The 13,426-nt window shown below is 42.4% G+C and overlaps 1 protein-coding gene across 1 annotated transcript; it reads right to left on the reverse strand.

The window, feature by feature from the left end:
- Positions 1–11,160: 11,160 nt before the first annotated feature.
- On the reverse strand, positions 11,161–12,514 carry LOC103114406 (olfactory receptor 13C7-like). Its single transcript, XM_007524082.2, has one exon. It carries the CDS (start codon positions 12,512–12,514, stop codon positions 11,555–11,557), a length of 960 nt encoding a protein of 319 aa, XP_007524144.1. The 3' UTR covers positions 11,161–11,554.
- Between the last annotated feature and the right edge of the window lie 912 nt (positions 12,515–13,426).

Raw genomic sequence — 13,426 nt, forward strand, 5'->3', positions numbered from 1 at the left:
TTGAGACATTCACTCTATTTTTCCACTCATACTGATTAAATAGTGATACTTAAGACTATATGTTAATAGAGTTATATATTAACAACACTTCCACCACCAAAGGTCAGTGTCCCTACCCCCAACCCCTATAGTGGAGCTGAAAATCTACCCTTACCATCCCCCCAGAGTTTTTTTTACTTTGGTGCAGTGCTCCAAACTCAGTCAGTTTCTGCTTTGAATTTCCCTTTCTGCTCTTCTCTCATCTTTCTATTTCTGGCTTATCTCACTTAACATAATTCCTTCTAGCTCCATCCAAGATGGGTCAGAGAAGGTTGGTTCATTATTCTTGATAGCTTTGTAGTATTCCATTGTGTATATATACCACAGCTTTCTCAGCCATTCATCTCTTGTTGGGCACCTGGTTTTTTCCCAGGTTTTGGTGATTACAAATTATGCTTCTATGAACATAGGTGTACACATATCATTTTGGGTGGGTGTGATTGAGTCCTTAGGCTATATCTCTAGGGGAGAAATTACTGGGCCATAAGGAAGTTCCATTTCTAGCCTTGTGAGGGTTCTCCAGACTGCTCTCCACAGGGGTTGGACAAATTTACATTCCCACCAGCAGTGCAGGAGGGTTCCTTTGTCCCCACAACCTCTCCAGCATTTGTTGCTGCTGTCATTTTTGATGTATGATATTCTCACAGGGAGGAGGTGGTATCTCATTGTTGTTGTTTTTTATTTTTACATTTCCTTGACTATCAGTAACACCTATAATCTTAGACCACAGAGACCAGAAAAACTGGTCTTGTCATTATATATGATATAGTTATTTGTAAATAGCATTAAACAACATAAATCATAGTAAGATCTTATATGCAACCTCTGGGGCATGGTTCATTTTCCTTCATGCTTCTCTCTATCCATACCATTTGATACCGCATCTGCTGATCTCAACCAAGTCAATGCAACCAGTACCACCTTAGCATGATTCATTTCAGACTGTGTCCAGAGACACCAGGCCTGGGATATCAACCCTCCAGCTCCAATACTTGGGTGAGACCTTTCCTAGCCCACAGCACTCCTTAGTTCCATTTCTGTGGGTCACCTCCTAATAAAATTATAGAACCAGATACAGACCAGGGCCCATGAGATAGGGCACAGATACATACGTATCCATAGGTTAGGGGAAAATATATACCTTCAAGGAAAAGGGTACAATAGTCTATAGTGACTCAATAAGTACAGCAAGCAAGTAGAAAGACCAAAAAAAAAAAAAAAAAAAAAAAAAGACACCATAAAGTACTTAATCAAAGAGGTTGTACTTAGACTTAGATACCCTCTTCACCTACTTCTTATTTCATTTCCCTCAATCACTCTAAGGCTAACACTGTCAGATGAAGTAAGGACCACAAAAGCAGGATAAGGGCAAGAGACCGGTACAGTCTAATGATGGCTTTTTTGGTCACTACAAGGGCACCTCATCATCTGGGGCCCTAGTCAGGGAATCCTAGGACTCCCACATGGAAATGATGGGCCTAGACCTCTAACAGATCCCTCTCTCCACCATCACTGGTCATCTCCATCAGGAACAACATCATAAACCCTCTTGTGGCTCTCTATAGGAGCTGGCCCTCAACGTAGAATAACAATGGTGGGGACTGCCCCACTCTCTGAAGGGAGGCTGGTTGGCATGCTCTACCACTCAAGGAGGACTTGTGCTAAAGTGAGCGCAGCTAGAGTGTTCCTAACTATGATCACGGAGTGAGAGCTCAGACCTACAGGGATGCAGAGGTTGCACAGGTTCTGGTGCTAAGTGCATGGATAGACATGGGTCCTAGGTCAGATCTGTGGAGTTTACAGTTTACAGTATTTATATACTTTTCCCATATTTTGAAATTGCTCTCTGCCCTGATCCAGCTTCCTAGATGTCCTACTTCCAACTCTGACACCATCTCCCCCAGACAATACCTTTAGCCAACCTGCATATTAGTTGTTGGTCTCAAGCAAAATTTATTAAAGTCCAGAGTTGGGCGGTAGCATAGCTGGTTAAGCACACATGCGCAAAGAGCAAGGACCGGCGTAAAGATCCCAGTTTGAGCCCCTGGCTCCCCACCTGTGGGGGAGTCGCTTCACAGGCAGTGAAGCAGGTCTGCAGGTGTCTATCTTTCTCTCCCCCTCTCTGTGTTCCCTCCTCTCTCGATTTCTCTCTGTCCTATCCAACAACGAACAACAACAATAATAACCACAACAAGGCTACAACAACAAGGGCAACAAAAGGGGAAAAATTTATTAAAGTCATGGGCCCCTTGGAAAATACCTAAAATAGACTTCCTAGCTTTTTTCAGAATGAAGAGCCCAAATATCATCTGCTATAATTTTACCTTTAGATTCTTGATTATTGAACACTTCGTTATGCTTTACATCTTAATGTTTTTCAGACACCAAGTTGCAGATACTACCATGTCACTAACTTGACTTCCCTGGACAGACAACCTCACCAATGTGTCCTGGAATCCCACCTCTCCAGATCCCTGCCCCACTAGGGAAACATAGAAACAGGCTGGGAGTATGGATCGACCTGCCAACACCCATGTCCAGCAAAGAAGCAATTACAGAAGCCAGACTTCCACCTTCTGCACCCCATAATGACCCTGGGTCCATACTCCCAGAGGGATAAAGAACAGGAAAGCTCCCAATGGAGGGGGTGGGATGTAGAACTGGTGGTGGGAATTGTCTGGAATTGTACCCCTCTTAACCTATGGTCTTGTTGATCATAGTTAAACAATAAAAAATGCAAAAATATTTTTTTATCTTATTCTCATCACTTTTTGTCCTTCCTGTTGTAGAAATTCTCAAAACTGTTTCCTTAACTGTCTACTTCTGTTTTCTTCCCTTTTTTCACTTCTGTTTTCAATATTAACTCATTGCCCTTCTCATCAATCAAGTCAACTCTACACAATTATTTATGCCATTGGAGATGGCACAGAGAGATGTGATAAACACTGATTCAGGGTTAGAGACTCAGGATTTCTCTCTCTGTGAGGGTGATGTTCATTCCTGGATTCATCCCCTGATATCTTTGATCCTCTAGATCGTCTGAGCACTGAAGAAACTACTAATGTCAAGAGGACCCAATTATTCTATTAACAGCAGGCCTCCCTTGACCAAGTAGTGACCTCAACTATCTTTTATTTATTTTATTTTTTTAAAACTCAGCTATGGCTGAGCAGGGGATTGAACCTGGGATTTTGAAGCCTCTGGCACAAGTGTCTCTTTATATAATAACCATTATGCTATCTACCCCCATCTTCAACTTGCTTTCTACCTTAGAGGCCTCAAAGCCACAAAGCTAGGAAGTCTATTTTAGGTATGTTCCTAGAGGCCCATGACTTTAGTAATTTTTGCCTGAGCCCAACAGCTAAATGCAGGTGGATTAAAGATATTGTCTGGAAAGATGGTGTCAGACTTGAGAATATAGGGCTAGAAAGCTGGATTTGAGCAGAGAGTAGCTCCCAAAATGAGTAAAGTATATAAATATTAACTGTTTACCCAATCAGTCTAACTGAGGGCCCATATCTATTCATATTTAGCTCAGGAGTCTGTGTAACCTCTGAGTCCCTGTCAGTCTGAGCTCATAGTCCATGACCACAGCTGGGGACATTCTAGGCTGCACTCATTTTAGGGCCAGTCTTTCTGAGTGGCGGAGTAGGATGACCCAGTCTCGGAGAGTGGGGCCATCCCTACCATTGCTGTTCTATAGTGTGGGCAATGTCCTGGAGAAGTTCATAAGAGGGCTTATGATGATGTTCGTGCTGGAAGTGACCAATGATGGTGGAGAGAGAGATCTGTTAGAGGTCTAAGACCATCACATCTATGTGGGAATCCAAGGATTCCATGACTTGAGCCACAGATGATGGGTGGCCTGGTAGTAACCAAAAAGGCCACCATTAAAACAAGCCAGACTGCCTCCTTTTTTATCATTTTATTTTATTTTATTTCCTCCAGGGTTATTGCTGGGGCTCGGTGCCTGCACTACAAACCCACTGCTCCTGGAGGCCATGTTTTCCCTTTTGTTTCCCTTATTGTTTATCGTTGTTGTTATTATTATTGTTATTGCTGTCATTGTTGTTGGACAGAGAGAAATCGAGAAAGGAGGGGAAGACAGAAGGGGAAGAGAAAGATAGACGCCCGCAGACCTGCTTCACCACCTGTGGAGTGACCCCCCTGCAGGTGGGGAGCCGGGGACTCAAACCAGGATCCACAAGCCGGTCCTTGTGCTTTGCTCCATGTGTGTTCGCTTAACCCGCTGTGCTATAGCCTGGCTCCCTAGACTGTTTCCTTCTTTTAAGTGTCTAAGAAAATGTCACTGGACAAGTGTACCACTATTTAAGTCATATGCCATTGAAGAACTTCTAGATTTTCCAGTGTTCTCCAGTTTTTTGCTTTGTTTTGTTTGTTTTTACTAGAGCACTGAAAAGTCCTAGTTTATGGTGGTGTTGGGTATTGAACCCAGGACTTTGGAGCCTCAGGTATGACAATTTCTTCTCATAACCATTATGTTATCTACCCCCACACCATTCTCTAGTTTTTAGTATTATACTCAATGCTACAACAAATATACTTCCATGTAATATGTAAAAGGTGTTTGCTGTGTGTACATTTGTAATGTTGGCAGAGACAGCCAAATATACTCATTCCTGTTACCTGTATAACACTGCTAAGAGTGTGTTGGTTTGAAATCCTTTGATCTTTGCTCATCTAAATGATGAGAAGTGACATCCCATGGTAATATGTAAGCCTTTTGTTATTTCCAATAGTTTAAAGTTCAAAAGAAAGCACAAAGTATAAAAGCAAATTAAAGAATATGGGGGGAGGACTAAAGATGGCCCAGTGGGTAACATGTCCATGTTCTCAAGTGCCCGGTCTTGGGTTTGAGTCCTGGCACCAGATGAGGGCATCCTGGGTGATGCCAGTGGAGCTTCATTGATGGTAGAGCAATGCTGAGGTATCTCCCCTACTCTTTCCTCTTTCCAGGAAAGAAAGAGAAAAAGAACAAAAGGGAGAAAGAAAGGAAAAAATAAAGAAAGAAATAAAGAAAGAAAGAAAGGAAGGAAGAAAGAAAGAAAGGAAGAAAGAAAGAAAGAAAGAAAAGAGTTAAAATTGGATCAGAGAGGCTGCTCAGTGGTCTTGTGCACAGGTGAGGTCCTGGATTCATGCTCCAGTATCCCAATTTTTTATCAAAGTATATAAATCACACATATTCAACTTAAGAACAGCAGAGCTCAGTTAAGAAGTAGGAAGATCCCTGGGATGTTGTTATTGTTGTTTACCAGACCTCTGTGAAACTCCAGTTTATTGTGGTGCATGGGATTGAACCTGGGACCTTTGGTGCCTCAGACATGAAAGACATTTTGCACAACCACTATTCTATCTCCTCAGCCCCTCACTGGGTACTCTTTCCCCATCTAGTCCAGTCTTTCTCTTTCCAGAAAAAGTAATCCAATATGACTATTTTCAAACTACTACTGCTATTCCCATGTAGATGATGTCTTTTCTTTTCCTTTTGCCACTGTTGTAAAATTGTGGACACAAAATTGTAACAGATAGAAAGTTATGGGGACTGGGTTGGGCTGAATTGGATTGGGCCTGAGCAGTCACAGATATCAAGCCAGATGGGTGGTGGGAATAGAGGCAGGCTGGTGGGCTCAAGGCTGATGATAGTCAGGTTAGGGTTGTATAAAACCAGAAGGTAAAAAGCCTCTTTGTAGCCCTACTCAGTGGGGAAAGATAGAGATAGGCTGGGGGTATGGACTGACCTGCTAATGCCTATGTCCACCAGAGAAGCAATTATTGAAGCCAGACCTTCTGCCTTTTGCAACCTTAAAGAATTTTGGTCCATACTTCCAGAGAGATAAAGAACAGGGAAAAGTCCAATGGATGGGATGGGATGTGGAACTCTTGTGCTGGGAATTAGACTATACCTCTGTTATCTTATAATCTTGTTACTCATTACTAAATCACTAATAAAAATTTAAAAATTAAGTATCTTGGTTGCCACCTGGAGATTAATGGTGTTTTTTGAATAAAAATATCTAAAATTTCTGTTCAGATCTTTGGAATATTGGGTGAGCTGAAAAGTTGTGCCATATTTCCTTGTGGTTTTTTTTCCCTTTCCCTTCTCCTCCCTTCTCCTCCTCTTCCTCCTTCTTTTTCTTTTTTGCCTCTGGCTTATTGCTGGGGGCTTCGTGCAGGCGCTATGAATTCACTACTCCTGGAAGCCATCTTTTTTTCATTTTATTGGATAGAACTGAGAGAAATTGAGAGGGGGGAGGAGATAGAGAGGGAAAGAGAGACATGTGCAGACATGATTTACTGCTTGTAAAGTGACCCCCCTGCATGTGGGGAACTGGGGGTTCAGATCCTTGAGCAGGTCCTTGCACTTAGGACTATGTGTACTTAAACCAGGTGTACCGTCTATCACCCTCCCCCCCCCGTTTCTCTATGCAAAAATATATCCCGGCTTTTCCAACAAGCCAATAATTATTTGCCTTTTACTGCTTTGTTTCCACATCATGAATTCCATAATGGGTCCCTGAGGTCTATCCCATACCTCTTCTTACCTTTTCAAATAAGTTAAATCTCTTTGTCTTTTTTTTTTTCTCTGACGTTCATGAGAGAATTTTAAGTTATATCTAACTTAAAAGTATATATATATATATATATTCCCTACTGATCTTTGACCAATAATGCACAGTTATTTTCCCTAAGAAAATGTTCTTATTGGGAGCCAGGCGGTAGTGCAGCGAGTTAAGCGCATGTGGCACAAAGCACAAGGTTCAGTGTAAGGATCCCTGTTCAAGTCCCTGGCTCCCACCTGCAAGGGAGTCGCTTCACAAGCGGTGAAACAGGTCTGCAGGTGTCTGTCTTTCTCTCCCTCTCTGTCTTCCCCTCCTCTCTCCATTTCTCTCTGTCCTATCCTACAATGATGACAACAATCATAACTACAACAATAAAAACAACAAGGGCAACAAAAGGGAATAAATAAATAAAATAAATATTCTAAAAAAAAAAAAGAAAAAAGAAAAAAAAGAAAATGTTCTTATCAAGATTTTCAAGAGGTGTGGCCATGGAATAACTGGGACCAAATCCCCCCCCCCCCCAAGACAACAAATAAATACAAGAGACCCAACTGAAGTCATAATCCACAGCTCAACCGGAGTGCGGTTGGAGCGAAAATAGGCTTGGATGCGGGTTGAAGACCAGCAAAGTCAAACCAGAGCTCTTGGCAGCACGAGGACTGAGCTGCGCCATTTTGGCAATTTCACTTTAAGCACAGCAAGCAAGTAACAATGTTCCTAGTGTCAGAAGAAGAGACAGGAGCTTAAAAGCTCTTAGTCTTTAACTCCGGTGGGGGGGGGGGCTTTAGCTTTCTGAATTTAAGGCAAGGACACAACATAAAACAGGGCGTTTTTCACCACAAGACAGCCCAAAGCAACCACCCCCTCCAACCCCATCCCACCTGCCACAGATCAAACAAAAGAAACCTAGATAGAACAATAGCACCACCTGCTGGCCATCAATAACCAGCACATAAAAAAATAAACAAGTAGAGAAGCAGAACTAGAGAGTAGAGAGCCAACTATGCCGTATCAGCCGGACAGAGATTCTTCTTCTAGCGTTTGCCCCAGACAGAGATGAAACAGGAAATCCAAGGAATTACAGATTTAGAGAGACTATCAGAGACAGACTACACAGAGCTCATTATGAGGACTCTCCAAGAAGTTAAGCAAGAATTATAAGAGCATGTTGCTATGGAATTAAAACATATGAGAGAGGAGCGTATAACAGAGTTAACTAATCTTCAAATCTTGAAGGAAGAACTTCAGTCAGAACTACAGGGAGTAAAAGACACCCTAACAGCAATCTTAGGAAGTAGGTCCACACGTTCAGAAGAAATCATCTCCAATCTAGAAGATATGGCCAGCCCACTCTTTCAATTCAAAGATGAGGGAGAGGAATGGTTCAGAAAGACTGAAGCACCTCTCTGTGAAACTGCAGACTCCATCAAAAGATCGAATATAAGAGTGATAGGTATATCTGTGGAGGCGGACAAGGCCAAAGGCCCAGAGCCCATTTTCAGAGGAATTTTAGCAGAGACATTCCCTCACTTAGGAAACCATCAGAATATTCTCATTCAAGAGGCAGAATGATTACCCAGATTTATAAATACAAAAAGACCAGTGCCAAGGCACATGACTGTAAAACTATCAAAAACCAATGGCAAGGAAAACATTTTGCTGGCTGCTAGGGAAGGGAAAGAAGTTACATACAAAGGCAGAGCTATAAGACTTTCATCAGATTTCTCTTTTCAAATTCTAGAGGCCAGGAGAGAGTGGAATGACATATTCAGAGTCTAAAAGAGAAGGCAGTCCAGCCACAAATATTGTATTCTGCAAAATTATCCTTCAAATATGAGGGAGAAATAAAGGTTTTCTCAAATATTCAAGAACTAAAGAAATTTGCCACAATCAACCCCACCTTACAAGAACTACTGAACCAAGTCCCACAAGAAAGGAGGGAACAAAGGAATACAAGTTCCAAACACCAAGTTGCAGATGCTACCATGACATCAACCTGACTCGCCCAGACCGACAACCTCACCAGTGGACCCTGGAACCCCACCTCTCCAGAGCCCTTCCCCAGTAGGGAAAGATGGGGACAGGCTGGGAGTATGGATCCACCTGTCAATGCCCATATCCATCGGAGAAGCAATTACAAAAGCCAGACCTCCCACCTTCTGCATAATAACCTTGGGTCCGTGCTCCCAGAGAGATAAAGAACAGGAAAGCTTTCAATGGAGGGTATGGGATATGGAACTCTGGTGGTGGGAAATGTGTGAAATTTCACCCCTCTTATTCTATGGTTCTGTCGATATTTTTTATTTTACAAATAAATTAAATTTTTAAAAAAAGATAAGAAAATGTTCTTATCAGGACCAGGAGGTAAGTCAGTGGGTGAAGTACAAGTTTTACCATACATGAGATCCTGGGCTCCACCCTAACTCCACATGTAAGCATGATGGACAGCACCAGGGAGAGTTCATGGATGGCGGAGTGTTGTGTTGTGTCTCAGCCTCTCTTCTAACGGTTTAGAATTTCAAAAGTAAAGTAGAGGGCAATAAAATGGTCTGCTTGGACAGTGCACTGCTTTTTCACCTGCATGAACCGAGTGTGAGTCCCACCCCCATCTCATGGAAGAAAGTCCCAGCATTGTGATCTCTTTTTTTCTCTGTCTCTCCCTAAAAATAAAATAAGCAGATAAATAAATTAAAAGTATGGCAGGTGAGGACACTCAGTGGTGTCACATATGCATTTCCCAGTCCTGTGGATAAAATAGAAAGAAAGAAAAGGGAGAGAGAGAGATGGGGGTGGAACTGTTCTTTTTTTTTTTTTTGCCCCTTATTGGGGGATTAATGGTTTATAGTCGACAGTGAAATACAGTAGTTTGTACATGTGTAACATTTCTCAGTTTTCCACAGAACAGTTCAACCCCCCCCCCCCCCAAGGTCCTCCTTCATTGCCGGACTAGCTTCGCGGGCGGGAGACAGACAACCAGGGCTGAGCTGGAAAGCAGAATCTCTTTATTCATGTGGAACGCAGCACAATCTAAGCCATCTAAACTATCCATAATCACAATCCTGTCCTTATATATATACCCACCAAGTAGGGTGGAAACAGAATGTGACATAGAGAGGGTGGAGCGAAAAGTGACTGGTGCAAATCAGGGTGACTAGGAGAGGGGGCGGAGCAAAAAGACATCATGAACCAGTGGGGATTAAACCAATGCCCTGCAGGCAGGGCGGTGCTTAGTTAACAGTGGTTATGTAAGTAGAATACAGTGTTTAGCAGGGGGGATTAAACCAATGAAACAGAAGGGGTCTTAGAAGCATACCAACACTTCATCATCATGTTTCAGGACCTGAACCCCCCACCCCCACCCCAGAGTCTTTTGCTTTGGTGCAATACACCAATGCAAGTCCAAATTTGGCTTTGTGTTTTCCCTTCTGTTCTTATTTTTAAACTTCTGTCTATGGGTGAGATAATCCCATATTCATTCTTCTCTTTATGGCGTATCTCACTTAACATGATTCCTTCACACTTCTCTCAAGAAAGGGTGAAGAAGGTGAATTCACCATTCTTATTAGCTGAGTAGTGTTCCATTGTGTATATATCACACATTTCTCAGCCATTCATCTGGGTTGCTTCCAGGTTTTTGGCTATTGCAAATTGTGTTGCTATGAACATAACTATACACAGATATTTTTGAATAGGTGTGTTTGGTTCCTTAGGATATATTTCCAGGAGAGGAAATTCAAGATTATAGATTAGGTATACTTCTAGCCTTCTCTAAGACATCTTTTATATAGCTTCTTTTTATAGACTGCTTATGTTTTGGGAACTCAGTGGACTCTTAAATTCCACTGAAAATACTAAATACTACTGGGTATTTTCTTGAACATTTTCACCATCTTCCTTCAGTAAAAAAAATTTCAACAAAGCTTGTTTGTTTTGATTATTCATTTGTTCCTCTCTTATATCAAAAGTTACATCAACTAAAATAGTTGGGTGTTTTTTTTGCTCATTCTTTTACCTGAACTTCCTAGAGTTGACCTGAAATTCTTCATAGCTATGTGTATGATGTTTACATAATTTTTTGCCAGTGTTACCTACTATTCCTGGTGACTCTTGTGGCTTTAGTGTCCCTAAGGCAGAAAGCAAGTTGAAGTCACTCCTTGGTGATAAGCGTGGTCAAGTGAGATCTGTTGTTAATAGAATGTGTTAGATCCTGTTGACATTGATAGTTTTTGCAGTGCCCATATGATTTAGAGGGTTCAAAGATAGCTGGGACAGAACCCAGGAAAGAACAGAACCTTCACAAAGTAAAGAGAAAAGTCATGAACCTCTGACCCTGAAGCAGTGTTATCAGTTCTCTCTATACCATCTCCGATGGCACAAGTAATTGTCTAGAGTTGATTTGATGGATGAGAAGAGTAAGGGATTAATACAGAAAATATAACTGGACAGTTAAGGAAAAAGTTTTAAGAGTTTCTAAAACAGAAAGGACAAAAGCAATGAGAATAAAATAAAACTATTTTTATTTTAATATGTTGTAGGAAGTAATGACAGGTAACATGAAAGTCGAGAATGATTCAAATACATCAAAAAGAGAAGCCAAGAAGCGACTGAATTACAGGTATATAGATAGGAGGTTTCAAGAGTCCAACAATAAAGCTGAAACTCATCTTCTTGACATTGATATCTTCTGTGCCATGGTAGAGAATGATAACTCTCAGGAAAAGCAAAGTTGAATATCCTTTTATAAAACTATTTACAGAATGAATGGGATGAAAGATATATTTAGTACTTCCTGTTCACATAGTGCATTTTACGTTAAGGAGATGCTGTACAAGTAGATTTACCTATGTATAGAGATGAAGTTAACCTTCTAAGTTATCCTTGAGACTCTCTGGTGAAAGTAGTCAGAGGTCAGAGACACTGAGTTCTTTCCACTATCACTTGAGGAAGTGTTTCTGAAAAACCAGATTCCTCACAGCAGCTTTCACATCCTTGTTTCTGAGGCTGTAGATGATGGGGTTGAGCATGGGGGTGACCACCCCATAGAAGAGGGAGGTGAGTTTGTCTGAAATGTCCCCCTTATCTGCCCCCAGTGGGTCTTTAGATTTGGGCTTCGCATACATGAAAAATAAGGTGCCATAGAATATAATCACCACAGCAAGGTGGGCAGAGCAGGTGGAAAAGGCCTTTTTCCTGCCCTCAGTTGAAGGGATCTGCAGGACGGTGGCGATGATAAACACATAGGAGACAAAAATGAACAGCACTGGGACTGCGAGGAAGATGACATTGGACACAACCATACTGATGACATTGATGGTGATGTCAGCACAGGCCAACTTCAGGACAGCCAGGATCTCACAGGTGAAGTGGTTGATGACATTGTCCCCACAGAAGGGCAATGCCATTGCCTGGGAAATCTGAACTACGGAGTTGATGATACCACCTGCCCAGGAGCTGGCAGCCATGGGCACACAGACAGCCTTACTCATGATCACGGGGTACCTGAGGGGGTTGCAGATGGCCACATAGCGATCAAACGCCATCATGCCCAGGAGCACACACTCTGTCCCTGCCATGGCGAAGGAAAGTAGCATCTGCACAGCACAGGCTGAGAAGGAGATGGCTTTCCTGGGGGTGAGGAAGCTGTCGAGTACAAGGGGCACAGAGGAGGTGGTGTAGCAGATGTCCAGGAAGGAGAGGTTCCCCAGGAAGAAGTACATGGGTGTGTGCAGGCGGAAGTCAAAGATGGTGACCAGGATGAGGACCCCGTTGCCCAGCAGGATCACCAGGTACATCAGCAGGATGAGCACAAAGAACATTTTTTCTAGTCTTGGATGAGTTGAGAGCCCAAGGAGAATGAAGCCTTCCGCGAGGCTTGTCCTATTGGCTTTTTCCATGGCATGTTTCCTCTGACCTCAGCAAAATGGAAGGCAGCACATCAGACTTTCTGGAGAAGAATCCCAGGTTTTCAGTATGGAGTCAAGCCTCTACTGAAAAACTGGAAGAAAAGATGTGTGTGAGAGGAATGAATCACAAGACAAGAGTGGGTCTTTAGGTCTCAGGTGACAGAAGGTCAGAGGAGGAAAGTTGAGTTCACACTGTTGGGTGAGGCCCCAAACATCCCAGCTGTGTGGAAGGGAGTTGCTGTGTGTTCTCACTGCCTCAAAAGCAAGGAGTCCCAGAGCAGATAAATGACCTGTCTGCTGAGCAGTTGGTGACAATGAAGGGGCTACTTCCCCAGCCAGGACGCCATCTTCTGCTTTTCTACTGAAGGCTGGAAACTATTGTTTCTTTCTCTCTCATATGAATGTGTAGGGATTTCCTTAGTTTCACTTTACTGAGAACATGTTGGTTCTTGTTGTCACAGGGGTACATGCCACATTGCCCTGAGACAGGCAGTCAAGTATCTGTCTTGACTTTCTTAGATTCTCTGAGAGAGAAAGAAAAAAAAAAAACTTGACCCAAACCTTTGAATATGCAAGTTCCCAAGCTTCTTTAAACCTTGATTACCTTTTAAAGGAGCTTATAGAAAAGTCCTGATCAATGGACAGGCAGAAAGAAGCTCCACTGAAGGTTTAGCAACCACTTAGGGTTACTTATCCTGTGGCTGACCTTAGGTGCAAGCCTTAAATATTAAGTTCATAAGCACAGGGACAAGCTTCTTATACTTGTGGATTCATGGCAATAACTCGGCAAGGTCCTAAATATGGAAGAAACTTATGAAGAGAACACAGGTATATGTTGGAACTGAACCACTCAATGCAGTGACAACTTAGGTAGCTGATGACTGATCAGGAAACTCCACTGTC

The sequence above is a fragment of the Erinaceus europaeus genome, chromosome 10, assembly GCF_950295315.1.
Source record: "Erinaceus europaeus chromosome 10, mEriEur2.1, whole genome shotgun sequence".
NCBI classification, from domain to species: Eukaryota; Metazoa; Chordata; class Mammalia; order Eulipotyphla; family Erinaceidae; genus Erinaceus; species Erinaceus europaeus.